The 17003-nt window shown below is 45.9% G+C and overlaps 1 protein-coding gene across 1 annotated transcript in view; it reads left to right on the forward strand.

Moving 5' to 3' along the window:
• Positions 1 to 17003, forward strand: part of LOC119161314 (cytochrome P450 4V2) — a 151066-nt gene that overhangs the window by 87521 nt on the left and 46542 nt on the right. The window contains exon 4 of the mRNA XM_037413720.2: positions 16365 to 16552. Coding sequence (XP_037269617.1) covers positions 16365 to 16552 — 188 coding nt within the window. The remainder of the gene's footprint in view (positions 1 to 16364; positions 16553 to 17003) is intronic.

The following is a 17003-nucleotide window of genomic DNA, read 5'->3' on the forward strand; positions in this document are numbered from 1 at the left end:
TTCCTGTGTCGAATGTGGTTGGGTCTGGCACTTGGAAACGCATACCTTGTTTGATAGTGTGGCCTACAAGTTAAAAAAAAAACAATGACTCAACTTTTCAGTGCAGGCTATTGGCCTTCCCGAGATACAACGCAAGATTGGTTGGTTTGTGGGGTAAAAGCGACTCAGACACTGTAGTGAAGGGCATCGGACAACTGCAGCCTCCTGGGGTTCTTCAAAAAGATACTTAATCAAAATTTTAAAATTTTGTGCGAACTCCGGAAATGTATTGTAAGAGTGCAATGGCATCGAAAAGAAGTCCTCGGTGAGCGAACTTTTAAGCGGGTGAATTTATTATTAACGTGTTCGTGTGCGTGTACCAAGCCACTCAGCTCACACGAGTTGGAAAGCTTGACGTCACAACCCCTTCGATGGACAGCCAGCCGGCCAGCCACAGCCTTTCTAAGCGCTTGTTCTCGCATAACAGCACAGTATGTGTTCGTGTCATGGTACCCAATACAAGTGAAACATTCATCTCTGATTTCAACGTGGCAAACCATTTTAACTTGCCAAGATATACCAGCTCACAATTACAAGCATCCGGTGCACGCTAAACAAAGAACAGGCATTCCGTGCCACTCTGGCAGTATACGGGCCAGCACAGCAGCGCGGTCCAACGAGCAGCGGCAGCAGTATACATAAACTCATGTTACGATGGATGTAAAGCATGTAGGTTCCTTAGCTTTGACAAGGAACAGAGGCATTTATAATAAAAAAGGCAGTTATGACGGCCGAATAAAGGTATCGTAGTTCGTCGCATTGTGTTTAACTTGTTCGATTAGAGTTTGACCACTCCGCAGCTGATTTCCGCTCGATGGGGCACCACATGTGTGGAATTTCTCAGCCGTTTAAAGCTCTGTATGCATATGGCAAAGATTGTCACATATATGAAACTACAATCCACTTACATGTTGAACTAATCGAGATCGGCCTACTTCGTCACGGTAGAGAGACTGAACTATTCGAAAACAAGCCTCGTTTGAGCGCTTTACGCCTATAGGTGGCACCTCTAAGTGAAGACAAGACGCTGCTAAGTGAAGCTTCAGGCGCAGCTTACTGAAACGACTATATTCCGACCCAGCAAATGAAGTCAAATTTTAATTGTCTGCTACCGTGGCGCAATGGCTGAGTGAGACATACAAAGTCTACGGAGCTTGTCATCTCTAGGAAACGTATGCGACGGTGTGTCACGACCAACGATGCTGCTAAGAGAGCCTTCAGCGGAGGAGCAGCTAGAAATTCCGTTCCGCCGCAACGAACGCTTTGAAACCGAAGACCAACCGCGGGAAATCATGTATTCAACAAAGCGATAACTTTGCCCGACGTTGCAGACGAGCGACCACAGTTGTAAACGAGTAGCGCCGACAGCAATAAACACTGCCACGCGCGCGCGCGACTTGGGGGGGGGGGGGGGGGGGTGTCAAGGCGTATTGCAGCAAGTGGCTGCGAGGGAGGGCGCTAGGCACAACCAAATATCGCTGAAAAAAAGGTGTTTCTCGTCCATTTTAACTACTTTTTGTATTCGTCATTTTTAGCAGTTAGACTCTCGTTCTGCCACAAAACGCCGGCTGCAAAGTTATTCCGTATCCATTCAAGGTGCACTGTCATCGCATGGCCCACGGGCTCGTGGCGTTAAACGTCACCACCATTGAAATGGGACAGCCGCGGCTGGGATTGAGCACGCGTCTTTTACGTAGACATCCAAGTACTTTAACCACTACACTACCGCGGTGGCCCACAAGAAAAAAAAAAGAGCAGTTACGCAAGTTGTCTCATCACAGCACTAAAAGAACCACGCCGGCCAAGCCCTTCGAAAATGCAGCTTCTATTCATATAATTAGTGTGAATAATACATGTTAATAACATCACACATGACTTTCTGGTAAAAATCACATTTGTAGATACCTGGTGAAATGACACGTAGAAAAAAAAAACCTTCGAGGGGTATACCGAAGGTGAGATATATTTTTGAAACTGGGGTTTCGATGTGAACTTGGTGGGTACGTTATCGTGGGACACCAGAGGGTTACAAACGAGAGCAGAAGACATGAACAACAGATGCATTACACATTCACGTTATTTTAATTAGGCATCGCTGCATGCATGTTCGTGGGTTTTTTTGGTGTGTTTTCGTATTGCTCGCGCATCAATGGTAATCTTTTAGCACATACGCCTACAAACCAACATAACCACAGACCGTTAAGCTAGATAGATAGATATGTAAGGTTTAATGTCCCAAAATCACCCTATGATTATGAGAGACGCCGTAATGGAGGGCTCCGGAAATTTCTATCACCGTAGGTTCCTTAACGTGTACCCAAATCTGAGCACACGGGCCAACAGCATTTTCGTTTCCATTAAAAATTCAGCCACCGCAGCAGGGATTCGATCCCGAGACCTTCGGGTCAGCATCCGAGTACCTTAGCCACTAGACCACCACGGCGGAGAGAACGTGGAGCAAGTTGGCAAGGATTCAAGATAAGCAACATAAATATGAACGAGAAGTTACGTGGTGTATAGTTCAGCTATGCCCCGCCGCGGTGGTCTAGTGGCTAAGGTACTCGGCTGCTGACCCGCAGGTCGCGGGATTGAATCCCGGCTGTGGCGGCTGCATTTTCAATGGAAACAAAAGTGCTGTTGGCCCGTGTACTCAGATTTGGGTGCACGTTAAAGAACCCCAGGTGGTTGAAATTTCCGGAGGCCTCCACTACGGCGTCTCTCATAATCGTATGGTGGTTTTGGGACGTTAAAACCCATATATCAATCATATATCAATCAGTTCAGCTATAGATCCGTGTTAATGTTTCGCGCGAAGAAAACAGAACAAAGAGAAGACGCAGGACAGTGCCATTGCCTTCTTCTCTTCGTCCTGTTTTGTTTGCGACACGTATCAGTACGGACTAGGGTTGTGCGAATATTCTAAATTTCGAATATTTTTCGAATAGTGTCTGCTAGTCAATTCAACTCGCACCAGAATTTCGCTATTCGAACTATTCGAGCTTCCCAAAGACAAGTAAAGTGTAAATTAGAAGGATTCAACACTGAACGCAATTCTTTGTTGTAAAAAATGCAGTTAACGTGCGATTGAAAGCGGTCCCCTCAGATTTTTAGTATGCTTCGCCTTTTAACAAACTTGTACTACGGCAAAGCTGCCTTTCAAGCTCCGCTACGGTTACAAATGTATTTACTCGAGAAAACGCTGACTCCAATGTGTAGATGATTGATGTGGCAGCGGTCTGGTTCAATAAAAGACATTTCTGGCCTAAAATTTGGTCAGGAAGTAAGCTAAATTGGACACGGAAGATTTTCAGCGTGCGAAATTTCAGATGTGTTCTGTTATATATTGACGTCTACGAGGCAGGTTTGTAACTCCCAACACGATGGGAGCACAACCTTTTGTCATCAATTAATTGAGCTTCCACATAAGTTGAAATAGAAGGAGAGACTGAGAAAATAGCCTCTTTTTCTTTCACGTGTAAAGCGTTGTCGGCAACACACTGTTCCCAAATAACGCGCATAAACACGATTCGGCCTCTGCATTGCTTCATTATTGATAAGAGAACCATCAAACACCATCTCGCCACGGCGCTTCATCAACCTAGCTAAAAGAAATTTTCATGTTCCTATCCAATAAGAATATGCTTAGGAATCTTCTCCAACTTTTGTTTCTGCAATTTCGCTTTGAAGTATTGAAAAAATATTCCATGAATATTCGATAAGTATCTCGAAAATATTCGATTTGATTCGCATTCACACCTTGAATAATCGAATTCAGTTCGCGGCCAAAATTTCGCTATTTTCTTAGCTCAAGTAATTAAATGACCATAATAAAAGAACGACGTAGGCAGGTATCCGGCATTGTTTACCAACAGCGCAAAATCATGCATCCCACCTACAGCATTATTAGACATGATTTTTTGTAAATAATTTGTCTAACCTCGCCGAAGATGCGCATTGTTTCTTCAGTGTGCAGTTTGAAGTCGCAAACAAACTTGTGCTTGAAATGTAGAAAAAGAAAACACTTTCCGTTTACTGTAAATAAACGTACGGTTCAAATGTTGATGTTTTTTTTTTTGCTGCTCCTTTGTGATGTCGTATAAATGGTACGGGAGAGTTATTATTGCCGATTGCCTCAGCACCATAGCAATTTGCATTATATGATAAAGAATGTGAAAGCCAAAGGTTCTTTTGTTCTGATGTTCGACCTCAAAATAATAATGATGCTTGCACCTGATCAGATTATGTTTGATCAAACTTGATCTCGGTTACGTTAACACTAATGCCTTGAAAGTGTCGATGAGAATGCGCCGCATCCATCGCTCATTTTGCATGTACATCAGACGTCTGCGCGTCTATACGAGACTATACATTTCTGCGTGGGTGTGCCCGTGCGTACCTACGTGCATGTTTGTACACACACACACACACACACACACACATATATATATATATATATATATATATATATATATATATATTGTGATAGCAATTATATGGACAGTCTCGGCTGGTTTATATATATATATATATATATATATATATATATATATATATATATATATATATATATATATATATATATATATATATATATATATATATATATATATATATATATATATGACGGCCTGCTGTGATGGTGGGGTGGCAGGTGGCAACGCAGAGATCACCGACGCGAAGCAGCCGAGCTGGTGCGAGAGCTCAATGAGGGAGGACCGAAGCTCCCGGCGTTGCTCCGGTGGGCTTGCCTCAAGGTCGTGCGAGGCAACTACATCCAACACTGCGTTGATGGCACGCAATGTTGGCAACATTGTAGGAGCTTGCTCGGAGATCGACGCTCAGATCGTTTGTCGTTTGTCTCGACGCGGATTAGCGCGATGTTACGACGCAGGTCCGCGGCGCTGTCGGGTGTGAAGCCCGAAGAGTCGATGATCGTGGTCTTCGAGTAAGTAGCGGTTGCAGCACTCACGCCGGTGAGATGGACGAGCAGAGAAGCCTGGACGGCGTCCCGTGGAGGCTCGTATGTTGGAAGAGTACTGCAAGGGGAATATAGGCCATGGGAAGCGTGAGGGCATTGCCAAAGTACAGGAGCCGGTACGGATCCTTGCCGTGAAGCGGGGGCAGGGTGTACATCAGGTCATGCCCTAGAACCACAGGGGAGACCTGGACGCCATCCACTGGCGGTCTGAAGGGTAGCTGAAGTGGTGGGCGGTACCCCATTGCCAAGGAAGCGTGAACGGTGTTCTTCGATGAAGAAGACCACGCGGCCGACAAACCACGAAGACACATACCAGTGGCTTCCCGCAGAGAGTTCACTTGTCGGACTGTGCCATTGTCATGAACTTGACAGAAAACAAGAGACAACACCCGATCCTAGACCAGCTCTTCTTATGATGATCTTTCTCTTCCTCTTCTACTTCCCTTAGCTGCCCCCCCGCGCCCGAGCCCCAGCGTTTCTTGGTCATGATATATATATATAAATATATAAATAAATATATATATATATATATATATATATATATATATATATATATATATATATATATATATATATATATATATATATATATATATATATATATATATATATATATATATATATATATATATATTGCCACGTTTCATTTCCTAAGTTTTTGTTATCGTCCCAAAACACCACACGATTCTCAGCGCAAACCGCGCCTGCAGTTTCGAGAAGGTTCCGGACTGTAGTAGATCATTTCGATAAGATCACGCCCACTGTGCGAACGGTACAGATTGTTCTGGAACCGCTGCCCGAGCCGGAAGCTATGAGCTACGCCGCTGCACTGCGCCACAACGCTCCTCCCCGTCCACGCCAAAACGCCGCCCCATCGCACTTCCGTCGACAGACGCCACCGCCGCCACCACCCCCACCGACGTCATACCGTTCGCCAGCGGCCCAGCGCAGTGCACCGAGGAAGACTGACGTCTGGCGCACCCCTGATCATCGCCCGCTCTGCTACCACTGCGGCGAGGCCGGACACACATACCGCCGTTGCCAGTACCGACAAATGGGACTGCGTGGCTTCGCCGTCAATGCACCGCGTCCACAGCCAGGAGAACGACCACGTGACATCGCCGACTACCTGACAGGAACTCTGTGGACACCACGAAGCCCTTCGCGTTCGCCGTCGCCCAGCCGCCGCACGTCACCGCACCACCGTCAGTACTCTGGCTCAACGCGGGGCCGGTCTCCTAGCCCGTATCCGGGAAACTAAGGGCAGCAACCGATGGAGGTGCGGTTGCTGTGCGACGAACTACCGAAGATCCTCCGACGACGACGCCGACGCGACGGAGCTCTTTGAACACAACGCCAACCAGGCAAAGCCCTGACGGCAAAAGCTCACTCACCGAAGGTGGCCTGACGACGCAACATGGAAGCAGCGGAACAAGTCGACGCAGCCGTGACCCGACGCCACGCCCTAACTGTAATGCGAGACGGCGAACTAGCGACCTCGACGTTCTTATCGACGGCCACAGTGTGACCGCTCTCGTCGATACTGGAGCCGACTATTCTGTCATCAGTGGGTCATTCGCCGCGAAGTTAAGGAAAGTTAGGACAGCTTGGAAAGGCCCTGAAATCCGCACAGCCGGAGGTCATCTCGTAACGCCTGCAGGAATCTGCACAGCGAGAGTCACCATTAACGGCCGTATTTATCCTACAGACTTCGTAGACCTACAGCAATGCTCGAGAGATGTCATCCTTGGCATGGACTTCTTATGCCTCCATGGTGCTGTCATCAACCTAAAAACAAAGTCGATAACGTTGTCCACAGAAGAAGTACTACTGCCGCACACGCCGTCAGAACACCATGCCTTGAATGTGCTGGAAGAACAAGTCACCATTCCGCCTCGCTCAAGCGTCATTATTTCAGTCGGCGCTCCTAAATCACCTGACTTGGAAGGCGTCGTTGAAGGCAGTCAGCATCTGTTGGTCACCCGAAATATTTGCGTCGCAAGAGGAATTGCAGAGCTGCGGGGAGGCAAAGCAACGGTTATGCTCACGAATTTCAGCAATGAGTACAAACATGTGAACAAAGGAACAACGGTCGCATACATCGAAGAAATTGTCGAAGCCACCAGTGCTTTCGCCCTCGCCGATTCTGCGGAACCTGCTCAGAGGAACCAAGCCCCTCCCATAGCTTTCGACGTCAATCCCAGACTTCCGAATGATAAGCAAGAACAGCTCAAGGCCCTGCTCCTGCAATACGAAGATTGCTTTTCGTCGTCATCGAAAATTCGGCAGACACCAATCACGAAACATCGAATCATAACCGAAGAAAATGCCAGACCACTCCGTCAGAGTCCGTACAGGGTTTCGACGCGAGAACGTGAGGCAATGAAGAGACAAGTTGATGAAATGCTGCGAGATGACATTATCCAGCCGTCCAAGAGTCCGTGGGCATCCCCCGTGGTGTTAGTGAAGAAAAAGGATGGGACCCTACGTTTCTGCGTCGATTATCGCCGCCTGAACAAAATCACAAGAAAGGACGTGTATCCTCTCCCACGAATAGACGATGCCCTTGATCGGCTCCATAACACCAAGTACTTCTCGTCAATGGACCTCAAGACTGGCTATTGGCAAATCGAAGTCGACGAAAGAGACCGAGAGAAGACGGCGTTTATAACACCGGACGGCCTCTTCGAGTTTAAGGTGATGCCTTTCGGCCTTTGCTCAGTGCCTGCAACTTTTCAACGCGTTATGGATACAGTACTGGCAGGATTGAAGTGGCAGACTTGCCTTGTGTACTTGGACGACGTCGTCGTGTTTTCCTCGAGTTTCGACGAGCATCTTCGGGGCCTTGAAGCTGTACTTCAAGCCATCAAGACTTCCGGACTCACACTGAAGCCAGAAAAGTGCAGATTTGCGTATGAGGAGCTCTTGTTTCTGGGGCACGTTATCAGCAAGTCTGGAGTTCGTCCCGATCCACGGAAAACAGCCGCCATCGCCGACTTCCCGCCGCCCACTGACAAGAAAGCCGTGCGCCGATTTCTGGGCCTGTGTGCCTATTATAGGCGGTTCGTGAAAAACTTCGCCTACATCGCCGATCCTCTTACTAACCTTACCAAGGCCGACGTGGAGTTTAAGTGGGAAACGCCCCAGGAGCACGCTTTCCAGGAGCTTAAACATCGCCTCCAGACGCCTCCGTTACTTGCCCATTTCGACGAATTCGCCGAGACAGAAATACATACTGACGCAAGCAGCGTAGGTCTTGGCGCCGTTCTTGTGCAGAGGGCTGACGGACTTGAAAGGGTTATTAGTTACGCCAGCCGATCGCTATCCAAAGCAGAAACAAATTATTCCACAATAGAAAAGAAGTGCCTCGCCATCATCTGGGCTACGTCGAAATTTCGCCCCTACCTCTACGGCAGACCCTTCAAAGTTGTGAGCGACCACCACGCATTGTGTTGGCTAGCCAACTTGAAGGACCCTTCAGGTCGCCTCGCACAATGGAGTCTGAGACTTCAAGAATATGACATTACTGTCATTTACAAGTCCGGCAAAAAACACTCCGACGCCGACTGTCTCTCTCGTGCGCCTGCCGACCAACCGCTGCCCGACGACCCGGATGACGACTACTTCTTAGGAACGATAACTACCGACGACTTCGCTGAACGACAGAGGGCCCACCCGGTACTTAAGGCCCTAATACCTCGAAGGCAGGACCGCCGAAGTCGCGAAGGTATTCAAGCGCGCACTTGCGTCGTTCTTTCTACGAAACGGTCTTCTACAAAAGAAAAACTTTTCACCGCTTCGAGCTAAGTACCTCCTTGTGGTGCCTTCAGCTCTGCGACCAGAACTCCTGCAGGCCCTGCACGACGATCCGACGGCAGGGCACCTCGGTGTTTCTCGCACGCTCGCGAGGATACAAGAAAGGTACTACTGGCCACGTATTACCACCGACGTCACTCGTTATGTGAGAACATGCCGGGACTGTCAGCGACGCAAGACACCGCCGACAAGGCCAGCGGGATTTCTGCAGCCAATTGATCCACCTTGCCGACCTTTCCAGCAGATTGGTATGGACCTACTGCCGTTCCCGACGTCGGCTTTCGGAAACAAGTGGATCGTGGTAGCTACCGACTACCTCACCCGCTACGCCGAGACAAAAGCCTTGCCAAAAGGCAGTGCATCCGAGGCAGCTAAGTTCTTCGTCGAAAATATCGTCCTACGTCACGGTGCCCCGGAGGTCCTTATCACTGACAGAGGAACGGCATTCACTGCTGACTTAACTCAAGCGATCTTGGCATACAGCCAAACAAACCACCGCCGGACGACAGCGTACCACCCACAGACCAACGGCCTCACCGAGCGGCTTAACAAGACGATCGCCGACATGCTGTCAATGTACGTCGATGTCGAGCACAAGACGTGGGACGCCATTCTTCCGTATGTGACCTTCGCATACAACACGGCGGTGCAGGAGACGACGCAGATATCTCCATACAAATTGGCCTATGGAAGGAGCCCGGCAACGACGCTCGATGCCATGTTACCCAACGTCACCGACGAAGAAAACCTCGATGTGAGCGAGTACCTTCAACGCGCCGAAGAAGCCCGACAACTTGCGCGTCTCCGTATCAAGAATCAACTGACGACCGACAGCCACCGTTACAACCTTCGACGACGCTTCGTGGAATACCAGCCCGGTGAACGTGTTTGGGTGTGGACGCCGATACGCCGACGTGGACTAAGTGAAAAGCTTCTGCGACGGTACTTCGGACCGTACAGGGTGGTTCGACGTCTCGGACCACTTGATTACGAGGTTGTCCCCGACGGCATCACGAACTCTCAACGACGCCGATCGCGACCTGAAGTCGTACATGTCGTGTGCCTCAAGCCGTTTCATGCACGTTAACAAACTGAAACAGTGTTTTTTTGTATTATTGTTGTATCGTAATTTATTCATTGTACTTTCTTGCATTATTATTGTACCTTCATCTTTAGTTAAAGCATCGGGACGATGCCTTTTTTTCAGAGGGGGGCAATGCCACGTTTCATTTCCCAAGTTTTTGTTATCGTCCCAAAACACCACACGATTCTCAGCGCAAACCGCGCCTGCAGTTTCGAGAAGGTTCCGGACTGTAGTAGATCATTTCAATAAGATCACGCCCACTGTGCGAACGGTACAGATTGTTCTGGAACCTACGCCACCGCCAGCGATAACGCTAGAACATTCGACAGCAAGAGTATAAATGCCGACGCGCTTCGCCGCTTGTCAGTTGTTGATCGAAGGCCGACGCTGCGTTCGCCGCTATCAGTCCGAGACTGCTATCTGCGCAAGACTACTGCTGTAATTAGACTTTCCCTTTACCGGGCACAGGTTCGCCCAAATAAACAGTTAAATCCCAACACTAAGTTTCCTGTCTTCCGCCACGTCACGACCCCGTGACGATATATATATATATATATATATATATATATATATATATATATATATATATACACGGAGAAGGATGCGCTAGCCTCCTCTTTAGGCGGAGTGAACATCGCCTTTCCGGCTGGGGTCATCTGCGCGCACGCAGCGCGCTTATCTCAGGAGCGAACAGGAAGGGGGGGGGGGGGGGTATGATAGCCGGGATATGGCGGCAATGATTAGTGCGCGGCTTGAACCCCCACAGCATGCGGGAGCTTCTATGGACTGCGCTCTCCATACAAAAAAAAAACAGTCCCAAAAGTGCACCTCAAGCAGCCGTGTTCTCTTACACCAGCGTTTTGTAGAGTTACGTGACATCGGATCTAAATGAGTTTACTGGCAGCCTCACTTCGTATACCATTGAAATTGTCGCTGTGGCGGCGCCGCAGGAGTTTTGGTTACTTAGCAAGCAGATATTTACTACAAATAATATTGCTCCTAAAAATGCTACCCTTGCGTCGTAAAACACGAATATTTTGTTATCATATTCAGTGCTTTATCCTTTTTGCGAAGCTGTGACTTTTTTTAACCCAAAGGTGTTTTATGCCTGGGTCCACTAAGATTTATGGGACGTACTTCCGTCGTGAAAATGACGTCCAAAAATAACTTTCAGAAAACAAAAAACGAAAGTTCCGTCAACGGGAGTCCAACCCTCCACATCTCGGTCAGCGACAAAGCTGCTGGCGTGCTATCCGCTGCGCCAGGCTCGCATACTACGTATGCTTCAAAAACACGCCTTTTATATCTACCACCCTCCTTTCACAGTACTCTTTGTAAAGTTTAATGCTGCATCAGGACCGTGGAATCCACATTTACTCCCTTCAACGCGGCGTTTCTACGCGCCTGTGCTATTCGGTGCCTTTCTAATAGAAGCGTAATCCAATAGAAGTACAAAATCATTTAGTCTATACTTTTTACAACGTCACATACGTGATAAAAATACGTCGGCGAAGCCTTGGTGGCTCCTGGCATGAAACACTTTCGTGTTGAAATAAATAATAAAAATTTCCGCGTGTGAGCGTAGATCAGACCCGGGACGATGGCGGGGAAGGCATGTGTTCTATCACACGGCCACGCGGTTGCTTGAACATACAATCAAAATAACTTTCTCTGCTTGAAAGTGCAGTGAAAATGACATTCATGATTTAGAAACACATAATGCTTGTATGCAGCCTTCACAATAGACCCTATAGAAATTTTTTAGATGCCATGTACCTTGAGAATCAATGTTATGCGAAGCATGCGAAATTAAGGTGCTCGTGTTGCAAAATTTTTTATTGAGTCTCAAGCTGTGAATTGGCGCTAAATAGATGTATAAAAGTTGCACTTACAGACATATGCTGAATAGTTGCAGATGTTTATATAAACAGTTGTTTGCACTTGCGCAACGATGTCAAGTGGAGCATGATTAAAAACACCGGAAGCCATACGCTGATATGAAGCACTCGTGCGCGCGAGGATGGTATAGCCCTGGCCACTGCTACATAAATAAACATCAGCGCATGGAATCTAACTACAATTTAGGTTATGCTGACATGACGGCTGTATCATCGTAGTGCATATGTAATGTTTATAAAATTAGTTAGCCAGCACGGAAACAACAACAACGTTTCACGAACATTAGGGAGTTCCAAGCCATGGCGTTGCTCTACGGTAGAATGCTTGATCGCCACGCAGAATACCTGGGAATTCAATTTCTGCTGGGACCTTGACATTTATTCGTTGCATTCGTCGGGTTAATGCTGCCGATGTCAGGTTTCTTTTAACACTCATGTGTTAAAATTGCTCATGTGTGTTCTCGTCGTTCCTGGGTAGATACGAATTGGAATCACCTGTGGCACATATCCGCATACCACTGTCTGGCGGGAAGTCTATGACAAAGTACGCGACGGGATTAGGACAACAATCATGTCTTTACCATCACGCCATAGTTGTCAAACCATGTTACCCTCTCATACTGCTTTTGGTTCACGCCAACTTAAGAGGGTGATCACGAGAGCACCCACACGTAAGCGGCTGATAGATAGATGCGCAGATAGACGCTAAAAGAGCTTGACACACGCAAATCAATGATTCGCATTTAATATCGCAGCAATATTGCGTAGTACAAGCGTGCGCTGCTATCGGTCGCCCGAACATATGATTTTGCAACTACTTTGTGGTTTAAAGCCGACAACGATTACAAAAGGCACACACGTTACTGCGTGTATTCCCTGAAGACCACGTAGTGGGTGAATAGAAATTTCGAAAACTTTTCACACAGAGAATTACTCATTGTAAAGCATGCTACCCATTACACAGAACGCAGGCATATGCGAAAGCTTCACGGACCCAAGTCAGTTCCAACTTTATCAATTAAATTCTAGTCATCCGCAACTTAGACTTTTCAAAGAAGATCACGCAATATAAAAATATGCACTCAGTGGTTGGAGTACGCTCTAGGGACAAGGTATTGCTATCGCTTTCAACTCCTGAATGCAAAGCTTAAAGGTTCATCTTTTTTTTACACGTGTTACGTTAGAAAACCCCATCCAAAAGTTTTTTTTTTTTGCCATTGACAGGCGGTGCCCCTTAAAATGTGCCTATTATCGTGATTTGCAGCTTTTTTCTTATTTCATGAACTGCTGCAGTGTATTATACTCGTAGAATGAAACGCGTAGGGGCCTAACCTATACGCGTGCTCTTGTTTTTTATGGCTCCCAGTTACGTTACATATATATAGTATGCTCAAAATAAAGTTCAGGCCGATGCATGCCAGTTGTAATATTGATGCGCAGCGCATATTATTGTGTGAACTTGACAAAGGCAGAAATTGACAATAAAGTGTAGGTCAACAGTTTATCTTGAAGCAGACATAATCATACTTGAAACTAAACCGGTATTATGGTAACACTCCTGTTCAATTTCGGTCGGCGTCTTCAAGAAAAAAAATGGCCTCAAAATTTAAGGTTTTTTACGATTTGTTGTCTGCAATGTTCTGAAGTGAGTAAGTTTTAGGAAAGTACTCTACCTACTCTGCGTGAAATATATAGGTCGGTGCACATAATTTACAAAATATTATGCATTTATTTGCAACTTACCTCTGGCTTGAAAACCAGGTAAAAAGTAAAAAAGACAGGGCTCTTCTTTCTGTGTTTTTGCTTATTCAAATGAGCACTTATTGTTCAATAATAAACCTTAATTTTTAATATATTAAATTTTGTAATGTCGCTTCTGCTCTATTTCACGACAGATTAGCCAGTGAACTTAAAAGGCATATCTACTTCAGCTACATTTGGCTTCAGTTTTGGATCCTTTTCAAATCCACCCAACGGCAAGTGTGCAGCTCAACACTAGCCTATCAGTTTAATATTTACAGAACAATATGAGAGAGAAAAAAATGGCAGATACCACGCACAGTGGGAATTATTATATGCGAAGCATGCACGAATGAGTAAGGTTGACAGGTCACTTTAAAATCAGCACACCGTTACGAGGTGGACGTAAAGTATGCCGTACATGACTTCCATGTCAAGGTTATCATGTTCATATGTGTAATTATCCTTCGTTCTCTTTTAATGTCACGTGATACCAAAGTTCGTATAAGCGGAGCTAGCCAATTGGCCGCGCGCACGCAATGAGCGTAGCATGTGGTCATGTTTTACGTGACACGCATTACATGATTATCATGTTTGGACATGTCATTTACTTTCGTCGTCTATTCACGTGACGTGATACCAAATTTGCTACATGTCGAGTTAGCGAAACGGCCGTGAGCGTGCTATGGTGGTTGCATGTAGTCATGCTTTTTCATGACACGCATGCCATTATTATCATGTTTGCACCAGTGATATGCTTTCGTCATCCATTGACTTCACGTAACAACGAATTTGGTATATGTGAACCTAGCGAAACGACCACGAGCGCAACATGAGCGTGGTGTGTTGTCATGACGTATAAGATGTGCTTATGATAATTTCGACGTTAGGGTCTGTCTCTTATGTTAACCATGCAGTAATGCCATACCACGCCAGTTTTTCAATATGCCCTGCTAACGAAATCACCGCAAAAGCAGCAAGGCCATGAATGGTAGATCATGATATTCATGACATACATGTCATGATTTTCATGTGATGGCAAGTCACTTATGCTCGTCATACCGTTGTGTTATTCCATACCAATTTTGGTATCGATGTCATTATCGAAACGGCCGAAAGAGCAAAAAGTCGTTGGCGGCTTGATAGATAGATAGATAGATAGATAGATAGATAGATAGATAGATAGATAGATAGATAGATAGATAGATAGATAGATAGATAGATAGATAGATAGATAGATAGATAGATAGATAGATAGATAGATAGACGGACGGACGGACGGACGGACGGACGGACGGACGGACGGACGGACGGACGGACGGACGGACAGACAGACAGACAGACAGACAGACAGACAGACAGACAGACAGACAGACAGACAGACAGATAGATAGATAGATAGATAGATAGATAGATAGATAGATAGATAGATAGATAGATAGATAGATAGATAGATAGATACGCTCAAAGTCGCCGACGTTCACTAACAAATGCTTCACATTTAATATTTTATTGAAGAGCTGGAGATGTTTGTCTCGCTTTTAACCTGACATGCATAAGGATACAGTATCTGAAATTTTTAAAAGAGATTCATTTGTATGTAGATATTGATGAGGATGGTAAAACTGATCGAGGAGCTCGTCGCTTTTTAGGTTCATATTTCTTTCAGTCGCACCTTCCCTCTTAATTTCTTATTTCTCTCTCAACAGTCACACAGTCTTATTTGTTATGATATACACTCTAAAAAAAATGAAATATTTCGAGAGTTTTTCTGTTAACAACAACATTCGTATACTTCGAGTACTTTCCTGGCATTATCACCGCGGATTTTGGTAGTTCGCGGTCGTGAACAGCGCGTGCTCGTTATCAATGTGACATAGCAGTCCCGAGAGGAAAGTGGCCAGCTCCGGGTTTTCAAGAAAGGAAGCGCGATCAATTCAGATAACGATTATTGTTGTGCAGCAGAACTACTGCCCGAAAACTCTATTTTTAAATGCGAAGTATTTCTTAGGGAACTTCGGCGACCTCTAGCGTATCTATCTAGCTATCTAGCTGCCTACGACTTTTAGCTCTCCTGGCCGTTTCAATAATGGCATCAATACCAAATTTGGTAAGGCGTACCATGACTGTATGACGAGCATGAGTGACTATTCATAACATGAAAATCATGGTATGTATGCCATAAATGTCATGATTTGCACTACAAGGTCTTGTAGGCTTGTAGTGGTTGTGTTCACATGATGTATTTCAAAACTGGCATGGCAAGACATGACTGCATGGCGAACATAAGTGACAGATCCCAAGTTGAAAATTTTGACGTGCATGTCATATAAGTCATGGCTACACGCCATGCTCATGGTGCGCTCACGGTCGTTTCGCTAGCTTCACATACCAAATTTGGTGTCTCGGGACGTGAATGAATGTCCAAGGTATATTACTGGTAAAAACATGAAAATCAAGAGTGGCGTGACATGTAAGAACATAACTACAAGCCACGCTCAGGATGCGCTTGTGGCCGTTTCCCCAGCTCCACATATACCAAATTTGGTATCACGTGACGTGAATAGACGACGAAGGTTAAATTACACGTCCAAATATGATATTAATGACATGGAAGTCATGTACGGCATGATTTACGTCCGACTCCTAGCGTTGTGCTGATTTTAAAGTGACATGCCAACTTTCCTCATTTGTGCTTCGCATATCATCAATTACCACTGTACGTAGGATCTGCCATTTTTTTTTATAGTGCACACCGAGTACACTGCACTTTGATGGATGTATACACTTTCTTTCCCCACGCTTGCAGCTCCGGCTCCAAATGGAAGTCGCGGCGGAAGATGCTGACACCGGCGTTCCACTTTCGCATACTCGAAGACTTCCTGCCAATCATGAACGAGCAAGGAGAGATCTTCGCGCAGGCGCTGCAGCACCAGACGCACGGTGCAGTCGACATCACCAAATTCGTCACTGCCTGCACTCTCGACATCATTTGCGGTACGCTCACCGTGAAAAAATGACTATTTGTGCGAAAGGGAAAGCAAAATTCAAAAGAATGACCACTTGCGTGCGCGGAAAAACGGCAGTTAGGTGGAGCACACAATGTGCTTTTATGACAACTGCAGGACACTTGAAAAATTGAGGCAGTTTCGCACTAGCGGCCCCAATTTAAAAGGAACAGCGGAGCTGCGCAGCCATGGTTATTTTTCTTTATTTTTTTCTATTTCTCCCTCTTTCTCTGTCCCTTTTGTGTCTCTGTTTCTATCTGTTTTTCGCCCGCTCTTTCTATCTTTTTCTCTTTCATTCCTTTCTCTTTCTTCCTTTTTTTTCTTTCTTGCTTTCGTTCTTTGTAGTTCTACTCCCGTTGTGACCCCCTTTTTTTTAAGTGTTTCTGTATATTTCTCTCTGTACCTCTTTCTTATTTTCTTCTCTTCATTTCTCTATTTCT

Source organism: Rhipicephalus microplus, chromosome X (genome assembly GCF_043290135.1).
Source record: "Rhipicephalus microplus isolate Deutch F79 chromosome X, USDA_Rmic, whole genome shotgun sequence".
In the NCBI taxonomy this organism is placed as follows: Eukaryota; Metazoa; Arthropoda; class Arachnida; order Ixodida; family Ixodidae; genus Rhipicephalus; species Rhipicephalus microplus.